Source organism: Triturus cristatus, chromosome 8, assembly GCF_964204655.1.
Source record: "Triturus cristatus chromosome 8, aTriCri1.1, whole genome shotgun sequence".
Classification (NCBI taxonomy): Eukaryota; Metazoa; Chordata; class Amphibia; order Caudata; family Salamandridae; genus Triturus; species Triturus cristatus.
This window is the reverse complement of record NC_140591.1, coordinates 22770916-22796643: the sequence shown is the minus strand read 5'-3', so window position 1 is coordinate 22796643 and position 25728 is coordinate 22770916. Positions and strand designations below refer to the sequence as shown.

The 25728-nt window shown below is 50.2% G+C and overlaps 1 protein-coding gene across 4 annotated transcripts in view; it reads left to right on the top strand.

The window, feature by feature from the left end:
* LOC146799865 (cystathionine beta-synthase-like protein) overlaps positions 1–25728 on the top strand; it is a 307153-nt gene that overhangs the window by 111707 nt on the left and 169718 nt on the right. Inside the window, exon 1 of one of the 4 annotated variants that reach the window (XM_085620759.1) lies at positions 8900–9036. The exons of 2 other annotated variants lie outside the window; for them this stretch is intronic. In XM_085620759.1, the coding sequence (XP_085476885.1) occupies positions 8989–9036 (48 nt within the window). In that variant the 5' untranslated portion in view covers positions 8900–8988. One more of the 4 variants, XM_085620760.1, reaches the window with a different exon arrangement.

Genomic DNA, 25728 nt, shown 5'->3' with positions numbered 1-25728 from the left:
ATAGGTAGCCTATACCACAGTAAGGGTGCAAGCACACCCTTACCCAGGCTGCAGTAGCAGACTTGTGGTGTCATTTTGGAGTGCTTCCCAGGGGTGGCATAATATATGCTGCAGCTCCTGGTAGGCCTCTGAGGTACCTATGCCCTAGGTACATAGTATACCATATACTAGGGGCTTACAAGGCACTCCAGAATCCAATTAGATATGTACCTAATGTACATGGAAACCAATTTAGAGAGGAAGCAGCTAGGCTGTGGTCCTGATTAGCAGGGCCAGAGCCAGACTAAGGTCGAAAAACAGTGAAACACCAGCAAAAAGTGAGGGTACCCATGTGAAGGACATCCTACTCTCCTACAGAACCTCTCTGTATGCAAACAAAAGGCAGGGAAGAAGAAGGTCCCATTTCCGCCTAAGCTTCTCTGGGAGTCCTTTAATCATTCCCTTCAGGGTTTTGTTGAAACGCTCAACCAACCCATTGCATGATAGGGGGTGGTGAATTTATAAGTTACACCACACTCCTTCCACATTGCTTTCAAATATCCTGACATGAAGTTTATCCTCTGTCAGAGATGACCTCCTTTGGGAAGCCCACTCTGGAGAAAACTCCAATGAGGGCTCTTGCCACCACAGAGTCTGTGGTGGTCCTCAGGCGAATTGCCTCTGGGTACCTGGTGTCATGATTCACTGCCACCAGGATAAATCTGTGCCCAGATGCAATTTGAGGGTCAACGGGACCAACAATGTCAATCCCTACCCTTTCAAAGGGTACCCCCACCACAGGTAGTGGTATCAGGGGGGCCTTTGTTGTGCCACCTGCTTTGCCACTGGCTTGACAGGTGACACAGGAGCGACAAAACTCCTTTGTGTCTTTTGACATATGTGGCCAATGAAAATGTGGAACAATCCTGTCCCAGGTCTTGTTTTGGCCGAAATGAACTGCCAAAGGGATATCGTGTGCTAGGGTCAAGAGGAAACCCCTAAACTTCTGAGGTATTACCAACCTCCTGGTGGCTCCAGGGGTTGGATCTCTACCCTCAGAATATAGGAGTCCCTCATCGTAATAAGCTTTATGGGACCCACTAGCACTCCCAGCAGCCTCAGCAGCAGCCTGCTGTCTGAGGGGTTCAAGAGAGGGGCAGCACTGTTGCTCCTTACTCAGATCTTCCCTAGAAGGGCCTCCTGCCCCCAAGAACTCAACCTGATCAGGCTCAAGTCCCTCTGGGGCAGTTCCTTCTTCAGGATCTGCTTCTCCTCCCTCAAGAGCTGAATCTGTGATCTGAGACAGAGGGGAAGGCACTGCCTTAACCCTACTGCTCCTCTTCTTGGGAAGCATATGGTCCTTTGTTTCAGGATCCAGAGCTGGTTCAGTGTTATGCATTTTGGCTTGTGACCTGGTCACAGCAAATACCTCTGCAGGGATGCCCAACATCTCAGCATGAGTCCTTAACTCTACTTCAGACCAGTCTGAAGTCTCATGATCATTGCCCAATAGACATTCGACAGGGAGGTCTGCACTGACTACTACCTTCTTGAGGCCAGTTACCCCTCCCCAGGAGAAATTCACATCTGCCAGACTATGGTTGGTCCTGACATTGCTTGCATTGGTTACCTGGTACATTTCGCTCAGGATGATCTGTCCAGGGTCCACAAGATCCTCTGCCACCATGGTGACACTAGCACCTGTGTCCCTAAATGCCAAAGCCTGTTTGCCATTTATTACAGGCTGCTGTTTGTATTTGCCCAGATTACTGGGGCTCACTAGGAAGGACAAATCAATGTCTCCATCACAAATCCGCAATGCCTGAGTGGGTACTCTGACTAGGCCAGAGTCCACTTCAGAACCCAGGGTCAACCCTACTACACCCTTATTCTGTGTACCACCTCCACCAGTAGCTGAACTAGGAGGAAGTTACCTTAGGGGCAGGAGTGGTGGTGGTTTGGTCTTTGGACTTGTTACAATCAGAAGTCCAGTGCCCTTTCTGTTTACAGAATTTGCACCGGGGCTTCTTTTGGCCTTTTCCCTTGTTGGATTGTGACTCCCCACCAGATGCAGATTTTTGGGGCCCTTGTGAAGTCTTCTGGTCTTTTGACTTGTCCCCACCTTTCTCAGAGCCCTTAGAATCCTGCTTCTTTGTGTCACCCCCTTGGTTCTGGGTTCTCTGCCTCACCCTGGTTCTGACCCATTTGTCTGCCTTCTTTCCCAATTCTTGGGGAGAGGTCAGATCGGAGTCCACCAGGTATTGATGCAACAACTGGTTCTGGCAATTATTAAGGATCTGTTCTCTCATCATTAGATTATACAATCCCTTGAAATCAGTAACCCTACTGCCAACCAGCCAACCCTCCAGAGCCGTGGTTGCACAATCTACAAAGTCAGTCCAGTCCTGAGTCTGTGCCTTTTGGGTGTCTCTGAACTTCAACCTGCACTGCTCAGTGGTTAAGCCAAACCCATCTATTAATGCACTCTTCAGGGCTTCATAGTCATCAGCATCCTCTTCTCTAACAGTGAGGAGCTTGTCTCTGCCTTTATCTGAAAAGGAGAGCCACAAGATTGCTGCCCACTGCGTTTGGGGGACCTGCTGAACTCTACAGGCCCTTTCCATAACAGTTATCCACTTGTGGATATCATCCCCACTCTGGTAGGGAGGAACAACCTTGCTCAGGTTCCTATGGTCTGGAATATATTCTCTGCCTCTAGGGACACTGTTGCTGCCACCAGGGGGTTCCGAGCTCAAAGGCTTCTCTATCTAATGCCAACTGCTTGGTTTTGAGGGCTAATCTTGCTTCCTCATACTGCAGCAGTTTGTACATTCTGTCAGAGGAGGTCTCCCTTCTAGGAAAGTAGGAGCTCCTCTGGTGGACAGATTCTCTGCCAGAGTGATAGGAGTGGTCAGACTCCCTAGAGGGGACCTAGGCCTCTCCTCCACTCTGTCAGTTCTCTTAGGGAGAAATCCTCTGTCCTTTTCAGACCCTTGGGGATCTGGCCCTTCAACCACAGAGTCTTGGTCATCTTGATTCTCATCATCTGACCCAGACACTATAATTGACCCACTCACTGATTCAGACCCATTAGCTCCTACAGCTAATCTAAGATCATCTGCTGTCAGCAGATCTATCAGGTGTAGTGTGGAGGGACTCCGTCCTAGCTTCAGGTGCCTTGCAGCACACATGGCTTTCAAGTCAGAGAAAGTCACGTCTTAATACTGAGGCTGGGTGGACCCACTGGTTCCAACCCTTAAGGACATTCTAGTGTTGTGCAGTGTTGTACTACCTACACTAGTTTGTGGCCTACTGATCATAGCTTGAGCTGTAGAAAGAGTGTGCTATCCCTTGACACACAGCTCTAAGTTCATTAGAACTTATTGATACTAAACTTGACTTTATATGTACCTTGAGTACCTTTAGTGGTTTTCAGTTAGTAATTCAAATAGAGATTTTCTGGTAAAACTATAGCAAGCTGTAATCCCACACGCTGCCCACCAATGTGAGAAGTTGGCCTGGTATATGCTGTTCACTAGTTAAAGTGGACACCTTGCACCAGTACAATTCGACTCTTATGGTAGTGGGTTTAAGACAACCTTTAGAGAAAGCTATCCTCGTCATAGCTGTGGAGAGCAGCCTTCAGGCTAAGTCTTTAGAGGAATGTAAAGCAACTTGTTTTACCATATAATCTCTTGAATTACCAAATGAAAGGACACCACACAGGTATATATATCAAATATATATGTATTTATTACTAAACCACTCTCTACTAATCTCTTTATGAGATTTAGAAGTCAGGAACATATGCACAAATCAACCTTTCACAATAAATTAAGCACAGACATGGCTGGGGCCCTAGGGGCGTGCCAGACCATATACTAAAAAAGAGACTTAAGAACAACAACTTACAAAGGGACAAGGCCTAGGGCCTTCAGAAGCGTTGGGGCCTCACAAAACCACCCAAGGCAGGTAAGTAAAGGACCCACGGGCGACGCATGCAGTGTGTTAACACAGCCGCGAATCCCCGTTGACTTCAATGGTGCAAGTCGCGGTTGGAAATTAAGAGTTTAAGGATACTTCAGGAGAGTCTACAAGCAAGTCACTTACAGGGTAAGTAGTTCTAGAGCCAACACCCACAGGAGCACTGTAGTGCTGGAGTTACCTCACCCAGGGAAGCCGGGTGCATAGGTGTCTTTTGGTGTTGGGTCGCGGCGTCGTTTTCAATGGGAGCCAATGAAGACTTGCTGCTTGTGAAGACAGAAGAAGTGTCCGGTGGAATCCAAGCCTGGATTCAGAAGAAGGAAGACCTGAAAGCAAAGGGGACAGTGTTCAAAGTCACTTGGCAGTGACCCGGGGCAAGGAAGATGGATGCCCACAGTCGTCGGATGATTTCAGGTAGTTCACGGGTGTCTTGACCCTTCAGCCACGAAGTCCAGGAGGCGTCGACGACGACCAGGAGCTGGATTCGGCGTGTCCCACGAAGTCTGCAGCTTACTGCGGTGTCGGTGACCAGATTGGAGCCAACAATCCTTGGTAACAGCAAGTCTCGTGGAAAGGACAAAAAGTCAGCGGTACAGACCAGCAAGGTCTGAGAGACTCACCCAGCGAGGGTAAGTCAGGGCAGGCCTGGAGCAACCAGGGGAGCCCTTTGAAATTGTAGGAAAGTCTTCAGGGGACCCACAAGCCAACCGGCAAGGGATCGTGAAGACGCCTCAGGAGGATACACTCAACAGGGGCCCACGGTCACTCGGGACGGGGTAGGCCTCTGATCTTCGGAAGGATTCCTGCTAGACGTTTGGACCACACGTGGCCCAAAGCACAGGTTCGTAGAACGTCGTGAAGGGGTTGCACTCGAAAATAGTGCTCGGTACCCAGAGATTGCGGTTCCTCGTCACTCGTGGGGTCCACTTGCCTCCGCGACGCTGGGGACTCCGATGGCCTTGGAGATGTCAGGAAATCCTCTTCCTGGGCTGCAGGGACTTCGGGCTCGGGAAAGTTTGCGGCCGTTGATTGCAGTTTTGGGTGCCTGCCAAGCAGGGGAGTCACTCCTTGACTCCAAGGGAGATTCTTCAGTCTTCCCGAGGTAGTGGAACGTCGAAGGTCCGGGATTCGTCTTCAGAGCGTCGTCCAGGGGTATCTAGTTTGCAATGGCTTATACTGGAAGGGAGGGACTAGCTCTATGACCCCACCTATGGGAGTGTCAGGGGATTGGGTGGCTACACCCACTTCCCTTTGTCCAGTTTCGCGCCAGAGCAGGGGCAGGTAGCCCCTGAGCCGGTTTGAACTGGTGTATGCACAGAGGAGCCTACTGCTCCCCCAGTGCAGGACTTCAAAGCACTCTAGGAGTGCACCCACCCAGCCCCAATACACTAAACCCTGTGTGGGAGGTGGTTACACCTCCCTGTGACAGGATACCTATTGTTGGGCTTCCACCACTGCGAATTTCGGTCATCAGCAGGAGGGCAGCCCAGTGTCTGTGACTGGTGGCATCCATTTTGTGTTGCCAGGGTTCTTTAGGATTCTACTGTGTTTCCACAGTAGGTACATGTCTATCCCTCTAGAAGGGTGGGCTCATACTCCCACACCAGTTACTGGTGTGGGGGTATGATTCCAAAGCGTTTGACACCAAACACGACATGTTTTGATGCAGCCATTCCAAAGTTAGCATTTACTGCGAGGTTATAATGAACTTAAGAGTATATGGTTTGACCGCATTCACAAACCGCTCCAGAGAATGGACTCTGAGAGCTGCAGAGGGGCCCTGCTCAGGCAGAGGCACCCTCTCACATGGAAACCAAGCACCCTGCCCTCAGGATTGATAGGGCCTGCCTTAGGGGTGACTGATAGGTTTAAATGTGTGTGCAGGAGAGATATAGTGAACCTATATCTCAGTGAGGAGTGCTAGCACCACCTCAACCAGGCTGCAGTAGCAGGCCTGTGGTGTCAGATTTAGTCTGCTTCCCAGGGGTGGCATAATACATGCTTCAGCCCCTGGTAGGCCTGTGAAGTACCTATGCCCTTGGTACCTAAGGTACCATATACTAGGGACTCATAAGGCACCACAGTATCCAATCACTAGTGCACCTAATATGCACTCCATGTTGTTTAGAGAGAACAGAGAGGCTGGGGCCCAGATTAGCAGGGTCCCAGCCATACTATAGCCAGAAACCAGTGTAAACATCATAAATAAAGTGGGGGCAACTTTAGAGGCAGATCCTACTCTCCTACAATAAGCCATGTATACACTGCATGTCTTCACTTTGGCACTGTGCCATGCTTGGTACCAGTGAAGTCCTTGTGTTGGTCACCATGTCGTTGGTGTGGTTTTGCTGTGCGACTCTGCAGATAGAGGGACATGCTCTGTAACACTGACTTACTTTCACCTCTTTCTTACTCCAGCGTGTTTGCTTCGGGTGTGGTATGCACTTTCTCTTCACTGGGTTGGCTTTGCCAAGTCTTGTCTGTTTTGGATGGGGCTTGCTGTGTCCTATGGCACTGGGTGTCCTAGCAAAGCACCGTCTGCGTTGACCATGCCAAGCCTGGTCTGCTTGGGTGGTTTATGTTTGGACTGCGTTAGACAATCTATGCTGTGTCTTCTCTTGTCTCGCATGGGCTCTGCCTTTGCTATACATGGTAATGCATGTGTCCAACGTGTTGTGTTGTTTGACTCAAGGCAAGCCTTGTCTGCGTTGGATGCACCATGTGTTGTCTGCATGAGATGGACCATGCCAAGCCTTGTCTGCGTTGGATGCACCATGTGTTGTCTGCATGAGATGGACCATGCCAAGCCTTGTCTCCGTTGGATGCACCATGTGTTGTCTGCATGAGAGGGACCATGCCAAGCCTTGTCTGCGTTGGATGCACCATGTGTTGTCTGCATGAGAGGGACCATGCCAAGCCTTGTCTGCGTTGGATGCACCATGTGTTGTCTGCATGAGATGGACCATGCCAAGCCTGGTCTGCGTTTGATGCACTATGTGTTATCTGCATGAGAGGGACCATGCCAAGCCTTGTCTGCGTTGGATGCACCATGTGTTATCTGCATGAGATGGACCATGCCAAGCCTTGTCTGCGTTGGATGCACCATGTGTTATCTGCATGAGAGGGACCATGCCAAGCCATGTCTGCGTTGGATGCACCATGTGTTATCTGCATGAGAGGGACCATGCCAAGCCTTGTCTGCGTTGGATGCACCATGTGTTTGCATGAGATGGACCATGCCAAGCCTTGTCTGCGTTGGATGCACCATGTGTTATCTGCATGAGAGGGACCATGCCAAGCCTTGTCTGCGTTGGATGCACCATGTGTTATCTGCATGAGATGGACCATGCCAAGCCTTGTCTGCGTTGGATGCACCATGTGTTGTCTACATGAAATGGACCATGCCAAGCCTTGTCTGCGTTGGATGCACCATGTGTTGTCTGCATGAGATGGACCATGCCAAGCCTTGTCTGCGTTGGATGCACCATGTGTTGTCTGCGTGAGATGAACCATGCCAGGTATTGCCTTCATTGGATGAGATGGGATGGGCATAGTCATGCCTTATTGACGTGGAGTGGTCCCGGTCATGTTGTGTCCCCAATTGATGGTCCATGCAATGCTGCGTTGATATCGGATGGACCAGGCTATGTGCTATCGGCAGTAAATGGACCATACCATACTGTGTTTTGATTGAGTGATGCCATTCCAAGCCTGGTCTTTGTTGGCGGAGCAATGCCAAGCCTTATTTATATTGGATGGGCCATGCCGTGTTCTGCCTTCGTTTAACAGGCCATGCCAAACCTTGTCTGCGTTGGATGGGCCATGCCAAGCCTTGTCTCCGTTGGATGGGCCATGCCAAGCCTTGTCTCCGTTGGATGGGCCATGCCAAACCTTGTCTGCGTTGGATGGGCCAAGCGATCTCTTGTTTTTGTTGAATGTGCTAAACCAATCCATGCCAGTGTTCAGTTGGCCATGCTCTGCCTCGACCCAGTTGATTGTGTCTTGTCTGCATTAGAGCCACGCGGTTTCTTTGTTTGATGGCATGGCCAAGCCTTACCTGTGTTTGATAGGCCATGCTCTGCCTTGCCTGCACTTAAAGGGTCATGCAGCCTGGTTGGGTTGGATGGGCAATGCCAAGACTTGTCTGCATTAGAGCCGCGCCGTGTCTTCGTTGGGCGGACCATGACCGGTCTTACCTTTATTAAAGCATGCTGCACCATGCTCCCTCTTGGATGGGCCCGGCCCAGCCATGCCTGGAGCCTCCTGTGCCAATCATGGCCCCTCCTGGTTCCATTACAAGCCCTCGGCTGAGGCATCCATGGTTGGTTTATGCCCAGCCTTGCCAGGTGTGGATGAGCCAAGCCCAGCCTTGTCAGGTGTCGTCACGTGCCCTCCTCCTGCACAGCCAGCCCTTGCGCTCTCCTTGTGCACCCTGTGCCAATGATGGCACCTTCTAGTTCCATCACGAGCCCCAGGCATCGATGGATGGGCCATGCCCAGCCTTGCCAGGTGTGGTCACGGACCCTCCTCCTGCACAGCCTGGCCTGGCTCTCTCCTTGTGCACCCAGTGCCAATGATAACCCCTCCTGGTTCCGTCACACGCTCCTGGCTGAGGCGTCCATGGATGGCCCATGCCCAGCCTCGCCAGGTGTGGATGAGCCATGCCCAGCCTTACCAGGTGTCGTCACGGACCCTCCTCCTGCACAGCCTGCCCTGGCTCTCTCCCTGTGTACCCTGTGCCAATCATGGCACCTCCTGGTTCCATCACGAGCCCCAGGCTGAGGCATCAATGGATGGGCCATGCCCAGCGTTGCCAGGTGTCGTCACGGGCCCTCCTCCGGCGCAGCCCGCCTCGGCTCCCTCCCCTGCCCGTGCACACGGTGTGTCTGCGCCCTCCTCTGCCCCCACGCCTCCTGTCCCAGGGCAGGGATTGGACACTATTTGCGTTGAGTAATCGGAGGCTGTGGGGGCTTGGCCTCTGTCCGAGGCCCTCTCTTGAAGCGGTGGTCGTGAGCCGGGCAGGAGATGTCGCGACTGAGCCGGTGGGGGGATTCCTTCCCCAGCGCTAGCACGGTATGTGCCCACGTGCCTCGAGCGGTGCCAGGGCTGGCGGGGGATGGATGCCAGCGGTGCCTCCCTGGGGGCACCAGGGGACGGGGCGGCATCCTGGGCAGTGTGTGGGGCTGAGCTGGGAGGCGGCTGATGCGCTGGGCTGAGCTGCGCCTTTCCCATGGAGTTCACAGTAAGTGGTGATCCCACTGTTCACACTTGTATAGCGCTTTCACCATTGCTGTGGCGCTTTACCGTTTTTTCATCCGTGCTCCCCTTTGTTAAGAATTGGTGGACCTTTGATCTGACCCCACGTGTTGTGTGTGGAGTTGAAAATGTTTTTGTGGTTCATGTGAGAGTAAAATGGAAGCTCTTTGTAAGGGTTGTCTGTCCGGGTGTGATTGGTCAGCCAGGGAGATGGTGCTTCCTACAGGAGCATCTGACCTCAGGGCGCTGTCTTCTGGTGCGATGTGGCTGAGGTGCCGGTGTGTGGTTTATGCGGTGCCGGTGTGCGGTTTATGCGGTGTTGTGAGCACGCTTCTCGGGTGTAAACGGTGTGTGGTGTGTCTCAGTAACGGTGATTCATCCGCACTTCACCCCTGTGTGTGTGTGAAGCTGTGTGTGTACCTGACGGTGAGAGGGTGCTCCCTGGCGTGTAGTGCAGGTGTAAGCAAAGCTGTAACGACTCTGGTGCTGTGTCTGGGTGTAAAGTGCTGCGTACCCCAGGGCATTGGATGCCTGCGGTAAGGGCTGTCGCAGTGTACTGAGGGCAGTGTAGTGCTTGAGAACGACTATTTGTAGGCGAGGTTGTAACTATTATTTGATGATGTCCTGGGTGTAAAGTGCTGCTGAGTGTCTGCTGAACCCCGATAGTTGTTACAGGTAGTGTGGTCGGTGCCTGTGGTAAGGGCTCTCTGGTGTACTGACGGCAGTGTAGTGCTTGAGAACGACTATTTGTAGGCGAGGTTGTAACTATTATTTGATGATGTCCTGGGTGTAAAGTGCTGCTGAGTGTCTGCTGAACCCAGATAGTTGTTACAGGTAGTGTGGTCGGTGCCTGTGGTAAGGGCTCTCCGCAGTGTACTGAGGGCAGTGTAGTGCTTGAGTAGGGCTTTGTGTAGGTGAGGTTGTAACTGTTCTGTGGTGCTGTGGCTGGGTGTAAAGTGCTGCTGAGTGTCTGCTGAACCCAGATAGTTGTTACAGGTAGTGTGGTCGGTGCCTGTGGTAAGGGCTCTCCGCAGTGTACTGAGGGCAGTGTAGTGCTTGAGTAGGGCTTTGTGTAGGTGAGGTTGTAACTGTTCTGTGGTGCTGTGGCTGGGTGTAAAGTGCTGCTGAGTGTCTGCTGAACCCAGATAGTTGTTACAGGTAGTGTGGTCGGTGCCTGTGGTTAGGGCTCTCTGGTGTACTGATGGCAGTGTAGTGCTTGAGTAGGGCTTTGTGTAGGGGAGGTTGTAACTGTTCTGTGGTGCTGTGGCTGGGTGTAAAGTGCTGCTGAGTGTCTGCTGAACCCAGATCGTTGTTACAGGGGGTGCGGTGGTGCCTGCGGGAGGGGCTGTCGACAGTGCACCGGTGCCGGTATAGGGCGATGGGTGAGGTATAGAAGTTTCTTCTCATAAGTGTACAGTGATGCCTCATCGGGGTCGTTGCAGGGACGGCAGGGAGTGTGTGAGGCAACACGCATCACGTGCCTCATCGCCGTGCAGGTGGAAAGGTTTGAGTAATCGATCTGAAAGTACTGGCTTTGTGACAACATATGGCACACCTTTTACAATCCTAGTAGCACCGAGGAAGGCATTAGGTTCACACGCATCCTAGGATACCGTGTGGTAGGGCGAGGTAGGGGTAAGCAGTATTATATTGTGGGCACGTGACACTCCATGTAGTGGCTCATCCTTAGCCAAGCATTAATCGCGAGCCCAGGTAGCGCCTAGAGGGACAGCGCATGCGTGGAGTGAGCTGACATATATATGCCTTCAGTGCTGTGGGTCCAGAATGGGAAAGGTTTGCGTTTCATTTGTATTCTGTTGTGATCACAGTTTCAGCGTGGGCACCAATTCACCAAAATGCCAGGGCTGGCAGAAGTGACATCACTTCCCCACCCTTTGACCAAGTGACATCACAGGGGATGACATCATCTGATCCTTAGTGTTTTGAGTCTGATGGCTGGTCAGGCACTATGACTTGTGCAAAGCACAGAAGTGAGGATTTTATTTAAACTCGCAACTTCCAAGCTGATTTTTTAACAATGCAGATCGGCGCCTGTTGTTTGTAACTCTGTATTATGCTATTTCTTTCTTTTTTTATTTTATTCAAGACAGCGTGCCCATTGCGCTGCGGGGTTTGTTTGCTTCTCAGAACAAATCGTTTAATGTCCCCGGTCGCAGTGGGCGCCGCAGAAAGTAAACTGTTTAAAAAAAAAAAAACTGTTTACCTTCTGTCTTTGCCAGCACTGGGGCAGGCGGGAGTGCCAGGGACATCGGTGGGTCAGCCGGGGAGCACAGCGCGTGTGGGGGGGAGCCTGAGCTGTGTTTGATGCGCCTCTGCTGGCTGATTTCACTGACAGACCTTTTAACTCGTTCATTTTTGGGATCAGAAACTTTTAATGAATTCAGTTAGTGACTGATTTGCAATGCACATGGTAAACCTGCCGTCCTAGACGCGTTCTTGGGGGAGAGGGGGTCCGATGTACAACTCTTTGGATTTCACAAGCTTGGCAGAAGTAGACCTGGATGGACAGCTGCTCCAGTCTCGGGTGTCCAGGAGTACCACAGGCTGTGATGTGTGACATTGCGATCGTGTGTCATTTTTGGGTTTTGCTATTTTTAAAACACAGATTGTACACACAGTACCTTTCCTCACTACAAAAGTTCGCTTTACAGATGTACTTTTTCCCACAGGGAAACTATTTTTCTGCATGGACGAACCCCTGCCCTAGCACCCCACAATTTTGGGGTGTTCTGTTCCCCGTCCCTCCATGGGATTTACCCCAGCACTTAGCTCCAACAACTCCAAGGTGGGAAAGGCGCAGACAGGTGTATGAGCAGGCTCAGATGGTGTGGGCATGTACAAACTCAGGGCAGACCTTGGTTTCTAATCCTCCCACAGGGACTTTACTACTGCATAATTGCACAACGTTGTGAGGCAGTCGCGCAGTAGAAAATGCTAGGCGTCCTTTGGTTCCGTCAGGGAGTAGTAAATGCTAGGTGTCCTTTGGTTGCATCACTCAGTAGTAAATGCCAGGTGTCCTTTGGTTCCGTCAGAGTAGTAAATGCTAGGTGTCCTGTGGTTCCGTCACGCAGTAGAAAATGCTAGGTGTCCTTTGGTTCCGTCACGCAGTAGTAAATGCTAGGTGTCCTTTGGTTCCATCACGGAGTAGTAAATGCTAGGTGTCCTGTGGTTCCGTCACGCAGTAGAAAATGCTAGGTGTCCTTTGGTTCCGTCACGGAGTGGTAAATGCTAGGCGTCCTTTGGTTCCGTCACGGAGTGGTAAATGCCAGGCGTCCTTTGGTTCCGTCACGGAGTAGTAAATGCTAGGTGTTCTTTGGTTCCCTCATGCAGTAGTAAATGCTAGGCGTCATTTGGTTCCGTCACGCAGTAGTAAATGCTAGGTGTCCAGCGGTTCCGTCACGCAGTAGTAAATGCTAGGTGTCCTTTGGTTCCGTCACGGAGTAGAAAATGCTACGCGTTCTTTGGTTCCGTCACGGAGTGGTAAATGCTAGGCGTCCTTTGGTTCCGTCACGGAGTGGTAAATGCCAGGCGTCCTTTGGTTCTGTCACGGAGTAGTAAATGCTAGGTGTTCTTTGGTTCCCTCATGCAGTAGTAAATGCTAGGCGTCATTTGGTTCCGTCACGCAGTAGTAAATGCTAGGTGTCCAGCGGTTCCGTCACGCAGTAGTAAATACTAGATGTCCTTTGGTTCCGTCACGCAGTAGTAAATGCTGGGTGTCGTTCGGTTCCGTCACACAGTAGTAAGTGCTAGGTGTCCGTCATGCAGTAGTAAATACCAGGTGTCCTTTCGTTCCATCACGCAGTAGTAAGTGCTAGGTGTCAGTCACTCAGTAGTAAATGCTAGGTGTCCTTTGATTCTGTCACGCAGTAGTAAATGCTAGTTGTCCGTCACTCAGTAGTAAATGCTAGGCGTCCAAACCACCCTTATTGATGATTAGGTTAAAGACAACCTTTATTGAAAGCTATCTTATTGGTAGCTATGGAGAGCAGCCTTCAGGCTAAGTCTCGAAGGAATGTAAAGCAGCTTGGTTTACCAGATCAGAACCTCCTGAATGACCAAATGAAAGGAGAACCACACAAGAGATATATAAAATATATGTATTTATTACTAAACACTCTCTACTAACCTCTTTATGAGATTAGAGCACACAAAACACAATATTAAATCACTAGAACGACAGTAAATAGCACAATACACAGCGGGCTCCAGGGGGAGACCGGACCATATACTAAGAAAGTGGTATAACAACCACGACTTGACTAGACACCGTGCCTAGCGCAGGTAGAATCCCTGGGACCTCAAGGAACCACCCAAAGTAGTGACACAGGGGACCCACAGAGGACAGGTGCAGTGTGTGAACACAGGCGCGAGCTCTGTACAACTCTATGGGAAAGTCGCGGTTGCAATTTTAGAGTTAAAGGGCACTTAGGAGAGGACTGCAAGCAAACCCTTTGGAACATAGAAGGTTCTAAGGCCAGCACCCTTGAGAGTACCGAGATACCTGTGTTGGCTATCCCAGAGGAGCCGGGTGCATAGGGGTCAAGTGGTGTCAGAAACCTTCGTCGTTTTCAACGGCGTGATGCAGAAAAGTGATGCTGCCGGGAAGATGAAAATTGTCCGGTGGAATCCAAGCCTGGGTCCGAGGTGAGAAGAACCTGAAAGCAGAGGGGACAGAGTCTGGGTCACTTTACAGTGACCAGGGGCACAATAGATGAATGCCCACCGATGTCGGGTGCTTCAGGTGAGAAGATGCGATGCTTGACTCTGCAGCCACGGGGACCAGGAGACGTCGATGGAGAAGGTTCTAAGGCCAGCACCCTTGAGGGTACCAAGATACCCGTATTACCTATCCCAGAGGAGCCGGGTGCATAGAGGGTCAAGTCGTGTCGGAAACCTTCGTCGTTTTCAATGGTGTGATGCAAAAATGTGCTGCTGCCGGGAAGATTAAAAGTGTTCGGTGGCATCCTAGCCCGGATCCGAGGTGAGAAGAACCTGAAAGCAGAGGGGACAGAGTCTGGGTCACTTTACAGTGACCAGGGGCACAATAGATGAATGCCCACCGATGTCGGGTGCTTCAGGTGAGAAGATGCGATGCTTGACTCTGCAGCCACGGGGACCAGGAGACGTCGATGGAGAAGGTTCTAAGGCCAGCACCCTTGAGGGTACCAAGATACCCGTATTACCTATCCCAGAGGAGCCGGGTGCATAGAGGGTCAAGTCGTGTCGGAAACCTTCGTCGTTTTCAATGGTGTGATGCAAAAATGTGCTGCTGCCGGGAAGATTAAAAGTGTTCGGTGGCATCCTAGCCCGGATCCGAGGTGAGAAGAACCTGAAAGCAGAGGGGACAGAGTCTGGGTCACTTTACAGTGACCAGGGGCACAATAGATGAATGCCCACCGATGTCGGGTGCTTCAGGTGAGAAGATGCGATGCTTGACTCTGCAGCCACGGGGACCAGGAGACGTCGATGGAGAAGGTTCTAAGGCCAGCACCCTTGAGGGTACCAAGATACCCGTATTACCTATCCCAGAGGAGCCGGGTGCATAGAGGGTCAAGTCGTGTCGGAAACCTTCGTCGTTTTCAATGGTGTGATGCAAAAATGTGCTGCTGCCGGGAAGATTAAAAGTGTTCGGTGGCATCCTAGCCCGGATCCGAGGTGAGAAGAACCTGAAAGCAGAGGGGACAGAGTCTGGGTCACTTTACAGTGACCAGGGGCACAATAGATGAATGCCCACCGATGTCGGGTGCTTCAGGTGAGAAGATGCGATGCTTGACTCTGCAGCCACGGGGACCAGGAGACGTCGATGGAGAAGGTTCTAAGGCCAGCACCCTTGAGGGTACCAAGATACCCGTATTACCTATCCCAGAGGAGCCGGGTGCATAGAGGGTCAAGTCGTGTCGGAAACCTTCGTCGTTTTCAATGGTGTGATGCAAAAATGTGCTGCTGCCGGGAAGATTAAAAGTGTTCGGTGGCATCCTAGCCCGGATCCGAGGTGAGAAGAACCTGAAAGCAGAGGGGACAGAGTCTGGGTCACTTTACAGTGACCAGGGGCACAATAGATGAATGCCCACCGATGTCGGGTGCTTCAGGTGAGAAGATGCGATGCTTGACTCTGCAGCCACGGGGACCAGGAGACGTCGATGGAGAAGGTTCTAAGGCCAGCACCCTTGAGGGTACCAAGATACCCGTATTACCTATCCCAGAGGAGCCGGGTGCATAGAGGGTCAAGTCGTGTCGGAAACCTTCGTCGTTTTCAATGGTGTGATGCAAAAATGTGCTGCTGCCGGGAAGATTAAAAGTGTTCGGTGGCATCCTAGCCCGGATCCGAGGTGAGAAGAACCTGAAAGCAGAGGGGACAGAGTCTGGGTCACTTTACAGTGACCAGGGGCACAATAGATGAATGCCCACCGATGTCGGGTGCTTCTGGAATGGGGGGGGGGGGGTTGTCAGTGTCCGGATTGAACACCAAGTCTTGGCAACTGTAACCCACGCTGGCAGAGGAAATAAGCTTCGGTGAGGACCATCAAGGTCCTGGGGACTGTCCAAGCAATGGAGAGTCATGGCACGTCTGAAGCAACCAGGGAAGCCCAAAGAAAGTCAAAGTTACCTTCACAGGGACCCACAGGCCAACGGACCAGGGATCGTAAAGGGACCTCGAGCTGAATCGCAAAATATCAGTCCACGGAACACTCGTGGAGTGTGTGCTGGAAATCTTCGGTGGAAATACTACTCGGGGTCAGGACTACAAGTAGCCCAAAGCACAGCCTCAGGAATCGCTGAAAAGCATATGCTGCTGCAAAAGTACACGGTGCACAGGGATTAGGGGCTCACGGTCCCCACGAGGGATAGTGGTCTCAGAATTGCTGAGAGAGCAGATCGACCTCAGACCTCGGGAACCAATCTCCTGTGTTGCAGAAATCTTCGGAGTCCTCAGGAGCTCGGGAGATGCAAACCGGTCAGATGCGTTTAGGTGCCTGCTGCTGCAGGGGAGTAACTCCTTTACTCCAAGGGAGATTCTTCAGTTGTCCAGCGAAGCGTAGATCGTCGAAGTACTTGGTATCTGTAGCAGAGTTTAGTCCAGGTAAAATCTAAAGCCCTGTAGTCAGGGGTTCCTACTTTATACCCAAGGAAGGAGTGGGACAAACTCTGGGGACCCAACTATGGGAGGGTTAGGACAGAGGGGTGGCTACACCCATGTGCTTTGTCCAGTTTCGCGCCAGAGCAGGAGCAAATGGCTCCTGCAACAGGTTTGAACTGGACTATACACAGGGACACCAAATGTGCTCCCAGTGCAGACTTTCAAACACTCTGAGTGCACCCACCCAGCCCCAATATACTAAATCCTGTCTGGGAGGTGTTCACACCTCCCTGTGACAGGAAACCTATTGTCAAGCCTTCCCCTGCTTGAGCTTGGCTCAGCAGCAGGAGGGCAGACTCGTGTCTGTGGCTGGCAGCATCCATGTTGTGATGCCCAGGTCGAGAAAGCTTGTACCGGGTGTACTGGTGTTTCACATAAGGTCCTCTAGAAGGGTGGAATTATACCTCCCCTGCCAGTTACTGGCAGGGAGGTATGATTCCAAGGTGTTTGACACCAAAAACATGTTTCTAAGCAGCCGTTTTAAAGTTAGCATTTACCGCGGGTTTATAATGCACTTAAATATATATGGTTGGCTGCATCACAAAGAACCCCGGAAAATAGGTTCCGAAGGCTGCAGAGGGGCTCTGCTCATGCAGGTGCACCCTCTCACATAAACCCAGCACCCTGCCTTCAGGATTAATAAGGCCTGCCATAGGAGTGACTGATTGGTTTATATGTGCAGTGATTTAGAATAGATATTGTGAATCTATATCAAAGTAAGGGGCGCATGCACCACCTTACACAGGCTGCAGTAGCAGACCTGTGGTGTCAGTTTGAATGGTCTCTCAGGGGTGGCATAATACATGCTGCTGCCCCTGCGAGGCCTCTGGGTACCTATGCCCTGGGTACATGGTGTACCATATACTAGGGACTGATAAGGGTACCCCAGTATCCAATCTAAGGTGTACCGAAAGTACACGTGCAACCAATTTAGGGAGAAAGCAGATAAACTGGGGTCCTGATTAGCAGGATCCCAGTCCGACTAGTCAAAAACCAGAAGAATACCAGGGAAAAAACTGGGGGTAACCATGCAGTCAGATTCCACCTTCCTACACAAGGGAGCTACTGTTCCATCTCAGGGGGCGAAGAGCCCCTGCATTAACCCTCAATCCAAGGATCAGGTAATCTGCAAGGGAGCTACTGATCCGTCTCGGGGGATGAAGAGCCCCTGTGATAACCCACAATCAAAGGATCAGGTAATCTCCAAGGGAGCTACTGTTCCATCTCAGGGGGCGAAGAGCCCCTGGGATAACTCTCAATCCAAGGGTCGGGTAATCTCCAAGGGAGCTACTGATCCATCTCGGGGGATGAAGAGCACCTGGGATAACCCACAATAAAAGGATCCGGTAATCTCCAAGGGAGCTACTGTTCCATCTCATGGGAGGAGGAGCCCCTGGGATAACTCTCAATCCAAGGGTCAGGTAATCTCCAAGGGAGCTACTGTTCCATCTCATGGGAGGAAGAGCCCCTGGGCTAACCCACAATCCAAGGATCAGGTAATCTCCAAGGGAGCTACTGTTCCATCTCAGGGGAGGAAGAGCCCCTGTGATGACCCACAATCCAAGGATCAGGTAATCTCCAAGGGAGCTACTGTTCCCAATCCGGGGAGGAGGAGCCCCTGGGATGACCCACAATCCAAGGATCAGGTAATCTCCAAGTGAGCTACTGTTCCATCTCAGGAGGAAGAGCCCCTGGGGTGACCCACAACCCAAGGATCAGGTAATCTCCAAGAGATTTCTAGCATTTACTTCAGCAGTACCAGCGTCCACAGGGGTACATGCTCGATGGGCTCTCCGAGGGGCATGGAGGGAGCTCAAACGCAGCATCCATGACGGTGCAGCCCAACCCGCCATGCAGGAGTTGAGCTAGACTCTAGTGTTTGGAAGGAGCCAAACAAATTGAGGAACATCTTTGTGTGCCCACCATATCCATGGTGATGAATCATCCCATAATACTCGGCAGTCTCGGATTCCTTGTGGGTACCTTTAGTGCGCCTTCCGAGCCTAACCTGACCCTTAGGTTACTTCCTTTAACCCTGGACACTGGGGTTTCCTTTGCAGCTGAGAGTGGAGCCTCTGAAATCTGCTCTCCTGGGACCCTCTCCCTATGGCCTTTGGTGTTCAGGAACCTGTGGTTAGAAGGTCGATCTACGCCATAAGCCCATGGTGCCAATGAGTTCACTGGGAGTTCCTGGGCCTGTGAGTGTCCCTGGCATTAGAGGCCCATGATGTGAATGTGGGTTTCAGAGATACTGGCCTCTGGTATTTGTGATCCCCCTGTTAGGTGCCCATTCCGAGGCACCGGTCCATTTCCTGTTTCTGGCTGGCTCCCTGAACATATGTTGGAACCAGTTTGGATGTACAACTGGTCCCCTGACCCTGCTGGTGTTCTTCATTCCCTTCCCCAGAGCTTGAGGCCACACCTCATGGATTTACAAGTGACTGAGACCCTGTCTTTATGTACCGGTGAGAACCAGTGCCACGGATTTCCCATTCAACCCGTGCGTGTTGTGTTATCAGGCTTTTGGTTCCATCTCGTCCATGTTGTCTCGGGCTCACTGAGCAATCTTCAGGGATCTCATTCTCCAAATCAGTTTCATGGCACCTAGGGGGAAGAAACTGGTGCTGGGTCCATCTGTACTAGCCCCTTCCTTGAGAACATGTGACGGTCCTAACTTTGCAAGCAAGCACACCTCTCTACCCCATTGTAGCTCAAGATGGAGACTGGGGTGACTTAGTAGCATGGAGAGCATTTCAGACACCAAGATGTCTGTGTTGTGGATGGCCCGGTGTTGTGGATGGGCCCGGTGTTGTGGATGGGCCCGGGTGTGTGGATGGGCCCGGGTGTGTGGATGGGCCTGGTGTTGTGGATGGGCCTGGTGTCTGGATGGGCCCGGTGTTGTGGATGGGCCCGGTGTTGTGGATGGGCCCGGTGTTGTGGATGGGCCCGGTGTTGTGGATGGGCCCGGTGTTGTGGATGGGCCCAGTGTTGTGGTTGGGCCCGGTGTTGTGGATGGGCCCGGTGTGCCTGGTGTCTGGATGGGCGGGCCCGGTGTTGTGGTTGGGCCCGGTGTCGTGGATGGGCCCGGTGTCGTGGATGGGCCCGGTGTCGTGGATGGGCCCGGTGTCGTGGTTGGGCCCGGTGTTGTGGTTGGGCCCGGTGTTGTGGTTGGGCCTGGTGTTGTGGTTGGGCCTGGTGTTGTGGTTGGGCCTGGTGTTGTGGATGGGCCCGGTGTGCCTGGTGTCTGGATGGGCGGGCCTGGTGTCTGGATGGGCGGGCCTGGTGTCTGGATGGCCAGGTGGTGTTATTCCATCTTCAGGAGAGGACCCTTGCAGCACCCACGGCCATGGTCTCGACGTGTTGTCTTTCGACGCTTGTTGTTGTTGCAGGCAGATGTGTTTAGAGTGGTTGGAAGATTAGGCGCACGCCACGCATTCCTGACATTTATAAACCAAAAAACATGACAACTTGTAACTCTTTCTCGCTGTGTGCTTGAGATGGCAAAACCGCTTTAACATCAGATGTGTTTGTTAGATTTTGGGACACGTGTCCCTTTAGAGCAGCTCTCGGACCCCCTGGTGTCATCTGGGCGGCGGCAACAACAACATGTGCAAATGTTTGTCAGACTGTTTACTGATCCAAGACTCCTTCCATGAAGAGACGCAAACAGCTGCGGGCACAGTGGGTCACACTGACACAATGACCGTGGTGAGGAACCTTGGGTTAGAAGTGCACCTCCTGTCCTAGCCATGCTGTCCCAAAGCACCAGCTGTCCTGGCCATGCTGTCCCAAAGCCCATTAGGAACCTAGGATTAGAAGTGCACCACCTGTCCTGGGCACGCTGTCCCAAAGCGCGTTAGGAACTTTGTGATAGCAGTGCACCACCTGTCCTGGCCACGCTGTCCCAAAGCACCACCTGCCCTGGCCATGCTGTCCCAAAGCCCATTAGGAGCCTAGGATTCGAAGTGCACCACCTATCCTGGGCACGCTGTCCCAAAGCGCGTTAGGAACTTTGTGATAGCAGTGCACGTCCTGACCACGCTGTCCCAAAGCACCACCTGCCCTGTCCATGCTGTCCCAAAGCACCACCTGCCCTGTCCACGCTGTCCCAAAGCACATTAGGAACCTTGGGTTAGAAGTGCACCACCTGTCCTGGCCGCACTGTCCCAAAGCACCACCTGTCCTGGCCACGCTGTCCCAAAGCACCACCTGTCCCAAAGCACCACCTGTCCCGTCCACGCTGTCCCAAAGCGCGTAAGGAACCTTGGTTTAGTAGAGCACCACCTGTCCTGGCCGCGCTGTCCCAAAGCACCACCTGTCCTGGCTACGCTTTCCCAAAGCGTGTAAGGAACCTTGGTGTAGAAGTGCACCACCTGTCCTGGCTATGCTGTCCCAAAGCACCACCTGTCCTGACCGCGCTGTCCCAAAGCACCACCTGTCCTGGCTACGCTTTCCCAAAGCGCGTTAGGAACCTTGGGTTAGTAGTGCACCACCTGTCCTGGCCGCACTGTCCCTAAGCGCGTTAGGAACCTTGGGTTAGTAGTGCACCACCTGTGCTGGCCACGCTGTCCCAAAGCGCATTAGGAACCTTGGGTTAGAAGTGCACCACCTGTCCTGGCCATGCTGTCCCGAAGCGCGGTAGGAACCCTGGGTTAGTAGTGCACCACCTGTGCTGGCCGCGCTGTCCCAAAGCGTATTAGGAACCTTGGCTTGGAAGTGCACCACCTGTCCTGGCCACGCTGTCCCTAAGCGTGTTAGGAACCTTGAGTTAGCAGTGCACCACTTGTGCTGGCCGCGCTGTCCCAAAGCGCTTTAGGAACCTTGGGTTAGAAGTGGACCACCTGTCCTGGCCACCCTGTCCCAAAGCGAGGTAGGAACCTTGGGTTAGCAGTGCACCAGCTGCCCTGTCCACGCTGTCCCAAAGCACGGTAGGAACCCTGGGTTAGTAGTGCACCACCTGTCCTGGCAGCGCTGTCTCCAAGCGCGTTAGGAACCTTGGGTTAGAAGTGCACCACCTGTCCTGGCCACTTTGTCCCAAAGCACCACCTGTTCTGGTCGCGCTGTCCCAAAGCACGTTGGGAACGTTGGCTTAGAAGTGCACCACCTGTCCTGGCTGCGCTGTCCCAAAGCGCAGTAGGAACCTTGGGTTAGAAGTTGTAGGAGAGTAGGGTCTGCTATCCTATGGTCACCCCAAAGTTTTGCTTTTTGCTTCACTGGTTTTTGACATATTGAGGCTGTGGGCCTGCCAATCAGACCCCCAGCCTGCTGTTCTCTCTACTAAATTCACACTATGCACCCTAGGTGCATAACCAATTGGAAGTGGATCACCCTGTGAGCCCCTGTACCAGTGTACACTAGGTACCCAGGGCATTGGTGTATCTAAGGCCTGCCAAGGGCTGAAGCTTGTATTATGCCACCCCAGGCTTGGCCTAACAAATTGACACAACTGGCTGATCACTCAGCTGGGGTAAGTTGGTGTAACCACCTCTTACTTAGGTGTAGTATACCTATACCTAACCTTAAATGGGACACATGTTAACCTATAAGTCACTCCTATGGCAGGCCTTAACAATCCTGAAGGCAGAGTGCTTGGTTCCATGTGAGATGGTGCTCTGGCATGAGCTGAGCCTGTCTGCAGTGGTCGGAACAACTTCCTTCTACTGTTTCCAGATATCGTCATACCATATACTCTTAAGTGCATTATGAACCTCGCGGTTAAATGCTATCTTTGGTTTGGCTTTATCAAAACATGTCGAGTAAGGTGTCATACGAATTGGAATACTAACCCCTCGCCAATTCTGGCGACAGGGTTAGCATTCCATCCTTCTAGAGGGACACGACATGTACAGTACCTGAAACCCGGGTAAAATCAGACATATGTAAAAAAGAGAGTTTCTCTTGGGTGTATAAGACCACCTAGGCTACAACCATATCAAGTTCACTCCAACCATGCAAACCAACTCTACTAAGGGTCTAAAATACCCACAACAATAGCCGCATATATCTCAAAGACAAAGAACCAAATAGAGTAAAAATTAATATTGTGATTTATTAATAACAATTTGTCCACATATCAGTGATTGTGCACTCAATTTCATATAAACAATCAAAAAGGAAAACATAAACAATGTCTAAAAACATAAAAGTTAGAGAGCAAAGGTACAATGTGAAATCAATACATTCATCACAGAATGGTATAATTCCAGTATACATTCATTTGTATATGTGTATCACAGGTCTATTTTTGGTACAGTAGATCCAAGTGTGAGACAATTTCTGGATTTTAGACCAATTCTGGGTAATACAGGCGTCGACGCGTTTCGGTGGTAAATTCTAATTAAAATCCACCTTCTTCAGGACAAAGATAAAAGCTCTCCAATATTTTTGAGCAATTTAAAAACCTATTAAAACAATGAAAAAGAAACCTCATTTAGAATCATAGAGGTGATTTATCATTATTATAACCACAATACTAATAATGGTTCCACTACTATAAATCATCCACAAACATTGTCATATGCATTGTCTAATGTTTAACAAAAAAAGAGAAATTATTTTTAATACACAGCGGTATGTCTCATGTGTTACTATATAGAGACTAGAATCCCGCTACTATCATACATCTATCGGGCAAAGAGCCCCAAATAGTGTTTGTCAGTGAGTGCATGCGGCTACCGGTGACCAATTCACCGAATATCGAGTTCATGTCAATCCCAGTCATACAGATATCATACATACTCCTTATGGTTCAGGTACCCGGACCCAAAGATAACAAAAGGTAACAAAAAGTGCTTCAGGGTTAACCGGTGGAACCATAATATCCATTCATCCCCTAATTTTCTTGTTATATGTAAAACAACAATAATGCATACATACCCCTATTGCGGGTGCAGTTCAGTCTGAAGAACTGATATATGAATGTTATCTGTTGCATGAAAATTCTGGATGTAGTTCTCAAAGAGTCCCAGTTTAATCAGATTAGGGATCTAATGGGAAATATATATATATATATATATATATATAGAAAGACTCTTAGATATAGCCCTAATCTCAACACAGTTTTTTTAATTAGATGTAGTCGTTTGATTTTACCCGCTTACCTCAATAATTATAGGTTACTGCGGAAAATGGGGGACTCTGCCCAATAGAATCCGGTACATGCGTGCATCAAGATACTGCATCGATATTGCACGTTTGCCACTGTCCAACATTGGCTCCTGGTTGGGGAGTTTATTCCAAATGTGCACCTATAATATTAATTAAGGCATCGTAAGGTCTATGAATAATAAATATAAGTAACGAGTCTCCTACGAATCTTATTTAGGTTCGATTTAGTGAACTGAATATCCAGTTCCATAAAGGCAATCGTAACGGTTTTATGTTATCCTCTTAGTCAAAGCATCTCGGATAGAGATAGTAACGTTTATAGGAATGTGTGTGAACATACATTACACGATATATTTCTCTAGACCGAGTTACAATACGGGGACTATATTTGTCTAAATGAATAAAGAGAAAGTCGTTCCCCCAAACTACTTATCCTATTGTTACCTTCGTAAATAGGTGGTGTCTGCGCGCCGTGGCGGCGTCCTACGATCCTTTTTGGATATCCTGCTGTCTTCACGTATTTCTCCTCCCCGGGTCGGTAACCGATGGATTTGTTTTTTTTAAATGGTCACTTATATACGTAAGGCACTATGGTTGAATTGTCTACACCTGTAGTCCTGCGTCAAAGGTACGCGACTTCTCATGTTCTAATTAGGTCGACCCGCTTTCCTTAAAGCGTCGACGTTGTTTATTTTGTGATTAAAGGGGCCCTCTTCTCTTAAAGCGGCAACCGCAGAGTCTATTAGCATGATGGTGGGGTCCACCTATTGTCAACATAAGGTGAATAATAAAGTTTTGTACTCGACTCGTAATCCGAGTGAGGCATTAACCACACAGTATATTTATATGAAGAGGCGGTCCACCTATTGTGAACGTTAGGTGATTAATAAAGTATTGTGCTACACGGAGTGTATTTGTGTGAACAGGCGATCCACCTATTGTCAACGTTAGGTGATTAATAAAGTATAATGTTAGACTCATTATCCGAATGGTGGTATCGATGTCTAAATACATTTAGCTTATTATATTATATATAGTTTAAAGGTGTTTGTAACGGCACAGTCTATTAACGTGGAGGTGGGGTCCACCTATTCTCAACGTTGAGTAAATAATAGAATTTATACACTCAACTCATTATTTGAATAATGGTACCGATGTCTAAATTCAATTAATTTGTGTTATATATTTTGGCGGAATTTGCAACGGCCCTACTTCTTACATTACTCCGTAGATAGACTCTAGTTTATTGAAGCGGTTTTCACATAGTGACACTTATCCGTAAGCACGCTATTTATACGGTAGACATACACTAGAAATGAGGGAGCCTCTTGAGTCCATCGATGGCCGGTACATCGATGAAAACTCATCGGGCAAACCTCGGATCATAGTTATATTTACCATGAATTTCAGTTCAGAGTGATAGTTGTAATCTAGACAGGTCCACTAATCTATGAGTCTCATCCAGTCTTCCTTTGTGTTCAACCCTGTTCTAATAGTGTCTAAGATTGAAATATACCATTGTTCCCGTTTCTTTCTTTTTAGGGTTAAGTCCCCCGATCTTTTATTACCCTCTATTTTTTCTATAATGAACCAACTAAAGTCCATTTCAGTATGTCCCTCTTTCACAAAGTGGTTCACCAAGGGGGCAGTTTCTTTCTTGTTTTTTATGGCAGACTTATGCTCTCCTAGTCTGATGCGTAATTCGCGGGATGTCTCACCAACATATCCCAAATTACAGGGACATAAGAGTAAGTAAACCAGATTCTTGCTCCTGCAGTTATTCAAGGATTTGGAGGTGAGGGTATGTTTATTGTAGACCACTTCTTTGCCCTGTAGGCACTGACCACACATATTGCAACTGTTGCATTTGTAATTGCCAATTGCTAAAGTGCCTGTTAGAGTACGTTGGTGAATGGAGGAGGTTTCTCTATAGGTGTGGACTAACTCCCTACTAAGGTTGTTGTTCCGTCTAAAGGCGAACAAGGGTCTATCAAGTTTAGTTGCTGTTTGGTCATTCAAAATACTCCAACTTGAGTTGATGATATTTTTTATCTTGTTGCTCGAACAGGAGTATTGGCTCACAAAAACCAATTTTTTTACATCCTTAGTTGTGTTCTTTTTGTTATTCTTTCCTTCTAACATACTGTCACGATCATAAAATCAGACATAGCCTCAGCTCCACAAAATGGATGCTGCCACCACAGACACAAGTCTGCCCTCCTGCTGCTGGGAGTCCTTCCAGC